The 10,433-nt window shown below is 39.7% G+C and overlaps 1 protein-coding gene across 2 annotated transcripts in view; it reads right to left on the bottom strand.

Moving 5' to 3' along the window:
• Positions 1-1,227: 1,227 nt before the first annotated feature.
• The window catches only part of TET2 (tet methylcytosine dioxygenase 2), a 134,340-nt gene continuing 125,134 nt past the window's right edge, over positions 1,228-10,433 (bottom strand). For both annotated transcript variants that reach the window (XM_027103414.1, XM_027103415.1), the window contains 2 exons: positions 7,941-8,295; positions 1,228-5,970 (listed from right to left, as the gene is read on the bottom strand). In XM_027103414.1, coding sequence (XP_026959215.1) covers positions 4,514-5,970; positions 7,941-8,295 — 1,812 coding nt within the window. In that variant the 3' untranslated portion in view covers positions 1,228-4,513. The remainder of the gene's footprint in view (positions 5,971-7,940; positions 8,296-10,433) is intronic.

Here is a 10,433-nt window from a genome sequence, read left to right as displayed (position 1 = left end):
ACCAGAGGATGGATCATGAAATGAGCGTTGACAACACCCCAAGAGGGTTGAAATTAAAAAAAAAAAAAATTGGTGGGTGAATCACTGCTTTTTAATGATGATGTTGCTTCTCCTCGTAACATCCTGGCTTTGAATAGAGTGCTGGAGGAATCACCCAGGCCACGAGTTCAAAGATCATTAAACGGCAGTCATTTCCTGGGCTCAGGCATGACTATTTGACCCAGGCTGAACAGAGAGAAAAGTATGGGAAAGGGAATTCCCTTACTTCAGGCATGATGTAAATGATTTCCCTACCAGTTTCGGAAGGGGTCAGGGTGAGGGTTGGAAGACTCAGTCTAAGTAGAACTAGTAACTGTGTTTGGTTATCTTGTGTTTCTAGAAAGTGTTTCGGCAGGAGTGCACTGGGGCTGTGTGAGGGGTGATTGACATGACAGGGGAAGGGGTAGAGAGGACAATGTAGCCTCCAGCTCCCTGAAGCCATGTGGGGTGGGTGAGGACATGCACATTTGTCTGGTGCCTCCCAGGCTACCTCTTCCCACTCCCGTTGCCTAACATTGCTTGCCTTTCCGATAGGCAGGAAGAGGCGTTTTCCTTGAAGAGTGGACTTGAGGAGGAAAATGAGAATCTGAAAGCAGGGCTGGCCTTAGACCTAAGCAGTATGAACTCAACCCTGGTGTCCCTGCTGTCACCGATAGCCCTCAGACTCTACACCAGGAGGGATGGTCAGCCTGTGGTCAGCAGAAGTGCTGTTATACCACTCCTGACTTACACTGGCTACACATGCAAAGTGAAGAGGCTAAACAAGCTTGAAAACAAAGTTGAATAACTAGAGAAATATTTTGGCCTTAATTATTTCGATGTTACCATAGAGTTTGCTATTGAGAATAACCATCGGGCTTCCGGGCTTCCCTGGTGGCGCAGTGGTTGAGAGTCCACCTGCCACTGCAGGGGACATGGGTTCGCGTCCCGGTCAGGGAAGATCCCACATGCCGCGGAGCGGCTGGGCCCGTGAGCCATGGCCGCTGAGCCTGCGCATCCGGAGCCTGTGCTCTGCAACGGGAGAGGCCGCAACAGTGAGAGGCCCGCATACCGCAAAAAAAAAAAAAAAAAAAAAGAATAACCATCTACAAAGTAGCTTTAAAAAGCAATTTCTTTTCATTCCCTTTTGCCTCACCGAGGTGGCAGTAATTCAGGCAGTAAACAGAAACTTCAACAAGACAATACTTAAGAGTGCATTAAATAAATATAAATTTTATTAAAAACACTCACATAGCGTTATCAGGAATGATATAATAATAAACGCTTTCAAATAACCTGCATTCATAACATTACAATACTTACAGTATTTATAACCATCCTCAGATTTTTACAGACAACCAAACATCTCATGAAAATGAAATGAAACTGTTTTTTAAAAAAGCGTAGAAAAATGCACACAGATTCATTATATTAGTGTCAAACTGCAAAAGTTTCCTACACAAGTTAACCACTAGCTTTAGAAGTGAACTGTACACCACTGTGCGTCGATCAAGATGAAAAATTCATTCAAGTAAAGTTGACACCACTCAGAAGCATTTTCAAGTATGGCTATATAGTCAACCTGATATTCCTATATAAGCAAATTGGAGATCTGCTTTCCATTCATTCTGAGGCAGGTTTGATATTTACAATTATAGATCTGATATTTACAATATGCCACTCAATTTCCTCTCTTCCTCCTTACCTAACCTCTCCTCAACCCCCCAAACTATACTTCCTGCTCTTGTTGGCCAGCAGTTTGACAAATGACAGTGGAGGATACAGAAACCAAATTATTCACTCGTATCGGGATGGCTGACTCAAAACCAACACATGTGCATGAAGTAATCAAATATGTGGGGTGAGATATACGGTATACGCAAAATATTAAAATCATGCAGTTTGACAAATACAAAACAAATGTTCTTGAAATGCCTGTAAACTGGTTACAGCCAAAAACTGGAGACATTTTTTTAAAAGACAAAAGCCAAGTTATAAAGATTTGACCAATAAAACTCAAAGGCCTCTGTTGATTAAGAATTTATTTGAAATGTTAGTAAGCAAAAATGTACACAGACTAAGACATAATTGTACAGCTGATTGCACACCATCCCCCTAAGTGTTTTGTTTGTGTAGAGAAGTCCTCATGGATCTGTGCCTGTATTGGTTACAGGATCAAAAATCTTTATTTAGAGAGTTAAGGACTCTAGCCAACAGTCACTTGCCAAACTCCTGCCTTACAATTTTCCCTTTATCAGCTCAGTGCATTCTATTTTCATGTAATTTTTTTTTTCTGCTTGAAACAGTCAAAAGATTCTCCAAACTCTTAAAATGCTTTTCTTTACAATAAAACGAGCCAACAGATTTACAAAATTAGTTTTAGTTACATCAGGACATATACAAGTAAAATAGGAGGGATTCAAAATAAAAGGGTTAAATCCCTGAAAAAGAATATATTTATTAACCTACAACAATTTTACATAAACACAGGTGACATGTTGGCATAAGGAGAACATGAGCTGAAATATCCCTGAATTTTTAGAACAAAAGGTTGAAGTTCAAGTTATACTTGCTAAGAAATCAAGTATTGAAAAAAGGTATGCTTTTTTTTTTTTTAATAAAAAAAAGACTTGGAAAAAAATGATGGTACACAATGCTATAAGCTTTCACTCTCAGTTCAATATCCTATTGCCAAACTAGTGTTGAGGTATATGACAAATAGGAACATCACTCAAACCTTTAATGAATTCTTAGCTCACATTATGATATATAGCAGGCTGAGTAGCACCATCATGATGTGAATTCTGCTTCAAATCCATATATATATATATATATATATATATATATATTTAATTTCTTTTTACAGTACTAAAATACTAAAGCATTGCGTTAAAAAAGTTTTGTTTACAATTTAATTTACTTACTATACATCTCTTTCACTTCTTTATACAAATTAATGATTTAAAACCACCACAGCAAACCAGCTGCCTGTTTTTTTTTTCTTTTAATTAATAGATTCACATGGAACTAACCCTGTTTATTAATCTTATGCAGGCATCAGTCTGCTCAATCTTCCTGGTAAAGAGGACACTTAAGCTAAGAAATGACAACATCACAACGTACAATTATCAACACAAAGGCAGCGCTGAAGAGCATACAGATCCATAAAATAGCATTGCTTAAGTGAACTAGCTTTGTTGAGTCTGTAGCATGCGGTTAATCACTAACTGCAGTTAACAGAAAATTCTTAAAACTCTACATATTTGAGCAATGAACTTGTCATACAATTTTGTACAAAACTGTTTTACAGTATAGCATGTGAGATGAGCACCAGAAAACATGTGTTTTGTGGACTAATGTATTCCCTTGAATCCAATAAGTCCCGTTTTGGATTTAACTGGCTGTAATAAAAATGGACACATTGCTCATCAGCAGATGCATGGCTAAAAGCAAAAATATTTTAAAAGCTTTGTTTCCTTAAAAAAATCAACTTTGCATTCTAAAATGAAAGTAAACTTTTTTTTTTTTAAACGTCTCAGTACCTTAGCATTGTTCAAGTTGTCAAAGCTTAGGTAGACAAAGTGCTTCTAAAACACCATTTAAAATATTTATAGATATACATGTTTGTGCACATATACATATTTGTGTGTATATATATATGTACATATATATGTTTATTGTCCTACAAGGACTTCACTGGATGAGCAAAATCCAGAGGCCTTTAAAATGTCCACATTTTAAAAACTAAGCTTGTGTAAGAATAGGTAATTATGATTAAAAACTTGAATGAAAAGGTACCCCCATTATTCAAGGGCATTGCAGTACACTGATAGCATCTTGATGATATAAAGGCATTAATTTTCAACTGTTAAAGACACCATTTTCTTAGCACCATTTCTTAGAACATCCAAACAAATTCAGTGTTTTGCTGTCTATTCATTTATGTTCCTGTAGCTATTTTGATAAATAAAAGTTAATATTAAGATTACAGTAAAAACTGCATGTTAAAAAGCCATAATTCCAGTATTTCAGTACATTGTATATTCAGCACCAGATGGTATTTTAAGATTCCTGCCCCTGTAATACTACAGTACTTGTTTGATTTGTGTTCCACGACTATGCAAACTTGGTATTATTAAAAGTGGTCACAGATGTGTAGAGCTGTAAAGGGCGAAAAATATCACATTTAAATATCATCTCATCCAATAATAGAACCAGTGTTTAAAAATGTAAATTGTGGAACACTTTCTTCTCCACCTTCTTTTTGCATAGAATGCTTTGGTCTTTTGCCTAGATTCCATCTGTGACCACTTAGGAGTCAGTGGAAATTAAGTGCTATGGTAAGATGACCTCTTTCTTTGCTGGTGAGCTGAGGTTCCTCTCACCACATTTGTCAGGAATACTGTGTCCTTTCCCCACTGCCCACATCATGCGAACTACACTATGGACAGATTGGTTGTGGTCTTTTCAAATGAGGTAACCACAAGGGGCGACATCATATGTATCTGTTGTAAGGCCCCGTGACCCTAGTGAAGGCGTATGGAGATGTAGTTACTGTGGAGTCTGTGGTCACGGACATGGTCCTTTCGGCAAGGGACTTGATGAAGCGCAGGTACGTGGGCTCGGCAGGTTCATGCGGCTCAGTGGGCTCCCGTTTCACTTTTTTGCCGTGGGTTTTCTGAGGCACATAGTCTGGGCCATACTTTTCACACTCTTCCTCTTTCTCGCGGGCTTTCTCGGCCATTTTGGCTTCCCAGAGCGCCAAGCCATGTTTTGGCTCATTCATGCTCTTGTGCTGGTAGAAGACGAGTGAGATCCTGGTGGGGTGATTCCTGTTGGGATTCTTTAAAGGGGTGGTGGCGTGCAGCTCGCGCTTTGCACACTCGATGAGAATGGACCCATGAGTCGGAGCCACAGCCACTCCCCCAATGTCAGGGTCCAGGAAGCTCTGCTCGCTATCAGACCAGACCTCGTCATTGTCCTCGGCAGCACAAGGCTGCTTTTCCTGACTGCCAGCGTCGTGTACTTTGTGGAAGCCTTCTTGGACAGAAGCAGCTCCATCATGGTTAAGACCTGGAAGCGTCTTAGATAACCCATTCGCCGTGTGGGAGAGCATGTCATTCTCCTTGTTTGGGAGATGCAGGGCATGAAGAGAGCTGTTGAACATGCTCGGAGCTGCACCGTAGTTATGGATTAAGTGAGAAGGTGGGTGATGCTCACCATTTTTATAGTCTGTGTTTGGATTGCTCAGATTGGGTGGTAATCGAGAGGCAGCCCCCATGAAGTGGCCATCCATCTCATGAGAGGAATAAGGAGGAAATGTACCTACATGGTGTACATTTGGTCTAAGAGTACAACTGCTGAAGGCATCTCCTTGTATATTTTGGTTTCCGTAACCTAAGTACTTAGAAGTAAAACTCTGGCTGTTTCCGAACCTCGGCTGGTAAAGCGTATGGATGGGTGGTAGATTTAGCTTAGACAGAGGATCTTGGCTTGGATACCTGTATGGATCCATGGGCTGAGACTGGGGAGAATAGGAACCCAGATATTGGGAGCACTTGTCCATTGATATGTTTCCATTGCATTGGTATGATGATGGATATTGGTTATTCTGATTCAAGAGCCCAGGGTAGGGGCTCATGGGATTAGAAGAATTCAAATATGAACCTGCAGCTTGGGATGAGGTGGAATAGAGGTTCATAGGGTTGGCGCCTCCATAAGTATCTGAAGTGTGTGAAGAGCTTGGATAAGGACTAACTGGATTGGGCCTTCTCGTGTATAGACTGGCGGATCCAGAAGACGTGTAAGAGCTGACAGACTCTGACTGAGGGTTATCAGTGAAGGGGTGGTGTGGCTGCTGCAGCTGTGGTGGCTGCTTCTGTGGCTGTGGAAGCTGCTTCTGCAGTTGGGGCTGGGGCTGCTGCATGACTGGTCCTGAAAGTCGCAGAAGTTCTGTGGACAGGATAAGAGAGAGCGAGGACAAACACGCTTGATCAGCACTTTATGAGAACTAGGGAGGATGCCTACATGTACGTGAGAACCATCAGTAGAATTATGCAACACGCATCACACGAGGACAAGAGCAACGTCAGAGCTCTCTAATCACTGTCTGGCGTCATTTTTTGTGTCTAAGGCATTAGAAATAAAATGGCAGAGCACACAGCAGTACATTTTGGAAAATGGTGAAAAATGTAATAAAACATCCAAAAGCCATTCCATCGAGAGCATCGTGTTCTCTGGAGCTTCTGCGCGTTTGATCAAGCCACACTCTCTACTTGAAGTGCCCTGCCATCTCCCTGCCCTTCCTTGACACAGTTATGCCTTCCTCAAGGAAGCCGTCTATAAACCCAACTTCTAGTGCTTTTGTAATACTTCGTCATGGCCACTGCAAACATCAGTCAGATAAAGCAACAGTCATAACGTACTGGAATTATCCATTTTTAGTCCCCTCCTCACCTCACTGCAAAGTAGTCCCTTGAGGGAAAGGACCATGTCTTATTTTACTTTATTTCTCCATTGCCTGGCATGCAATCAAATATGTTAAATAGGTAATGTAGCAAAAAATTTGTTATGGAAGATTCAGCAATGCTATGAGAAAAAGAATGACATCCATTTAAATACCCAAAGCACCTTATACAATTGGCAAACCCTATTTCATTAGCGTGCTTTCCAGGAAGGAAATTAACACAGTTGTAGATACAACTTTAAAGGAACTTTCAGCTTTGTAAATGAAACTTTTAAAAGTCATACTTCTGTTTCATGACCACACTTAAAAGAAAGAGTAATATGAGATGAGAACAGATAAATGGAGCCACAATGGCAGTCCTGAGAACTGAAACAATCACTGCAGAGGCCAGTTAGAAGGAACTAGACACAAAGTTCTAACTGATTGTACTTTATAGCTAACTTAAAAGAGATATCAGGGAGTGGATAGGATTTACTTCTCTTAGTGTAAGTCAACCAATCAACAAATGTTTATTAAACATCTTTGACATATTATTCTAAATTAGTTTTATCCTTGAGCTTCAAAATCAATCAGTAGGGAGATTTGACTTTGTGAAGCAAAGACGGTTGGTTCTAAGCAGAGCATTATACTAATGCAAAAGATAAGCATTTTTCTTTTGTTAATAGCTAGGCCAATACCATCTCTGAAATTTGGATATGGACATCTCACTGTATGATTTCTCCTTTTAGAGTCTTAACTATAGACAAAGCAAGAAACAGAATATCTACTAGCATTGATAAATAATGCTCTATTGCTACTACGACAGATGTGATCTATTTTGATGGGTAAAAGCTTTTTAAGAGCTATATGTGGATTCCCCTGGTACACCTCATCCTCAACATGGCTAAAGAAAGGTATCTTATTCTCCTGGCCTTCCCTCATAAATCTTATTTTCAAACTTACCTCAATAAATAGTACTGTTTTAATTATCTAGGCTTATAACTTTGGAGTCATCCTTCAGTATTTTTTCTCCTTCATTCTAATGGTTTGTCACCATCGTATCGATAATCATTTTGGAAGAATTCGCTTCTGTCATCTCTTCCTATATCTTCAGTGCTACCACCAAAATTCAAGCTCTTATTACCTCACTCTTGGTTTACTGCATCAATCTCCAAACTATTAGTTCCTCTACCTCTAATTTGGTTTGTCTGTCGTTGACGGATTAACACTAATTTCACCATATCACTTACCATAAAACTTTGCCATTTAGTATAGAATAAAATCCAAACTTCTCCCTCACACTGGGGCTGATGCAACACCTCACTACCATCTCCAAGAACAAAGCCTGGGCCTTGCTACTTTAGAGAAAATTCTAGTACAGAACTAAGACCATGATCGAACATAACCTTCCAAAGTTAACAATGTTCGTTTTTAAAATAAGTGTCACGTAACATACAGTGCTTCACATTAAATTTACCTGCCAACTGTTTCACCTGGCTTCCATTTTCAATCTGTTTGGTGCGAGAGGAGGCTGACTTTTCCTTTTCATTCTTATTTGTGCTGCTCTCCAAAGAGGAAAGCTTTTCAGCCGCAGCTTTCTTGGCTTCTAGTTTCCTTTGTCGGCATGTCTTGACTGGCTCTGCTAACATCCTGACTTTCCGTCGAAAAGAACTCAGTACCTGAATGGCACCATTTCGTTTTTTCTCCTCCTGAGCTTCTACGCTCCCAAACTCATCCACATCAGAGACTTTGTAGAGAGGCAGAACGTGGAGCTGCTCATCCTCAGGTTTTCCTCCAATTTCTCGATTGTCTTCTCTAGTGAGGGTGCATACCTGGCAGGGAAATAAGACAGCACAGACTCAGTTTCAGTCCAGATGACAGCTGGTGTGTGTGTGCGTGTGTTTTCCCTTCTCAGTATTTACATTTGTGGTGCTGGCCTAGTGGACCAGATTGGTTTGTTACCATAAAACCACGACTGTCTGTTATTAATGAAAATTGCATCAAAATGTACATCAAGATAAACAAGTTCATGTTGACATTTTTTTTTTTTTTTGGAATCTATCAGGAACCGTTACAGTCACTGCAGTGACACTTCTTCACATACATTTCTGACTAAGGGAAGAAGCTTCAAAAAGAAGCTACAAGTTTCCTCTACCAAATGACTTCCTCTGCTTTTGGTAACATCACATTCGCCTCATCTCATACTTTGTACACAAAGAGATTTCACATCTTTCCTCACAGCTAACTCTCCTTAGCTGTGTTTAAGAAATTTCCACAGGATACCAAAGTGAAATCTAAATAATGTAAAATTGAAGATTTGATTGATACAGGTAATATTTAAGTTAACACTGCTTCTACCTTTCTTTTCCCTCCTCTGTACTTTATGAAATCTAACTTACTGTTTCTCTTCTCACTCATTTCTCTTCTGAAAAGAAAAAAAAAAAAGCTACTTCTGCTGCTTTGATAATTTGATGGTACTTTATTTCTTTTGTTGGCCACAATCACATTGGCTTTGATGAAAGATTGTTTGTTGGTTTTAAAATACTAGCTTTTAGTATTTAGTGTTTTTAATTAACGGAGAAAATGCGACCACAGTTACTTAAAACCCAAGGTAATACAAAATCATTGAAAGATACTCTTGAAAGGAGTGTGATGATTACATTAGATTTACCTTTATAAATAAGTTTAACATGCAATGGTATTAAAATGAGCATTTCACTTCGTACACATAAGTCTTCCCAAATCCTTGCCTCTGAACACTTGTAACCTTTTCCCACAATTGATCCCTACTCGCTTCTACCTCTCCAGTGCTGCTTTCCATTTCACCTCACAGAACCTGTGACCTATCAGAGACAAATTCCCCTTCAATCAAAAACTTTCTCATCCTCTGCCCACTCTCCTTCACCTTGCTGGAGAGAAACCTGGTTATCTTCAAGACCTCCTGTAGCTCCAGCTATCATTTATTTCTTCTACTTCCCAGAATCTAGCAGAACCTCCAAATGATGAGCAGGTGTTCAATACCTGGTGAGTGACGGTGTTAGATATTGTGGACGATAAGTCTCATGTTTGTTCTCCTGCATCAGAAATCAGCAAACTAGGGCCTGTGGCCAAACTGCCTTGCAGCCTGTTTTTGTACGGCCAGTGAACTAAGAATGTTTTTTTTTGCATTTTTAAAGAACTTTTTATTGAAAAAATCCCAAACAAAGAATATGACAGAGATCCTATGTGGCCTGCAAAGCTTTTAACAGAAAACTTTTCCAGCCCCTGGTCTAGACCAATACCTTCTTTGTTTCTCAACAAAAATTTCACAGCAGATTCCTCGAATTAATTCCACTACTGCCTACTATCTCTCTGAATTCTCTTCTACACTATAATTTAACTATAGTGCCTGCCTGCTATTTTCCACGTTAGGTCTCATTGGTCATCTTCCTCAATTACACCTGTATCCATGTTGATAACTCATTAGGTTGATTAATTTATAGTTTCTGTACTTGAGCTTTTTCGTTCTTTATCTCCACTCTGAGTCATCTCTTTAGGTGCAAGGCCACACCCTGGGTTTTGATGGTACGCAACACTGCTCCCCCCTAAGATGGATCCATTTTCTCCCCTTACCAAAGCCTTCAAATACAAGGACCAATCCATTTTACCCACTGTAATATGTACTTACAATGGGTTCTTTTGCACTTTGAACTTTCTGTAGTAGTTGGTGTGACATCGACGATGCATTTTTCATTTATACTTTTCTCTGCAGGCTGGACTGGTACCTTAGCTCGTATATGGCTTTTTGCTTAACTGATTATAACCTACTAGATATGTGACAGTGAATTTTGAAAGAATTTTTTTGGGCATCTGATTGTAGCTGGAGAGCCTTAGTCACTGGTTTAGATCAGCACCAAGAATTTCCATGTTTTTTTTTTTTTTTTGCGGTACGCGGGCCTCTCACTGCTGTGGCCTCTCCCGTTGCGGAGCA

This window comes from Aethalodelphis obliquidens, unplaced genomic scaffold, assembly GCF_003676395.1.
Source record: "Aethalodelphis obliquidens isolate GAN/ISIS:26980383/991018 unplaced genomic scaffold, ASM367639v1 scaffold6, whole genome shotgun sequence".
Taxonomy (NCBI): Eukaryota; Metazoa; Chordata; class Mammalia; order Artiodactyla; family Delphinidae; genus Aethalodelphis; species Aethalodelphis obliquidens.
This window is presented reverse-complemented; position numbering and strand designations above follow the sequence as displayed.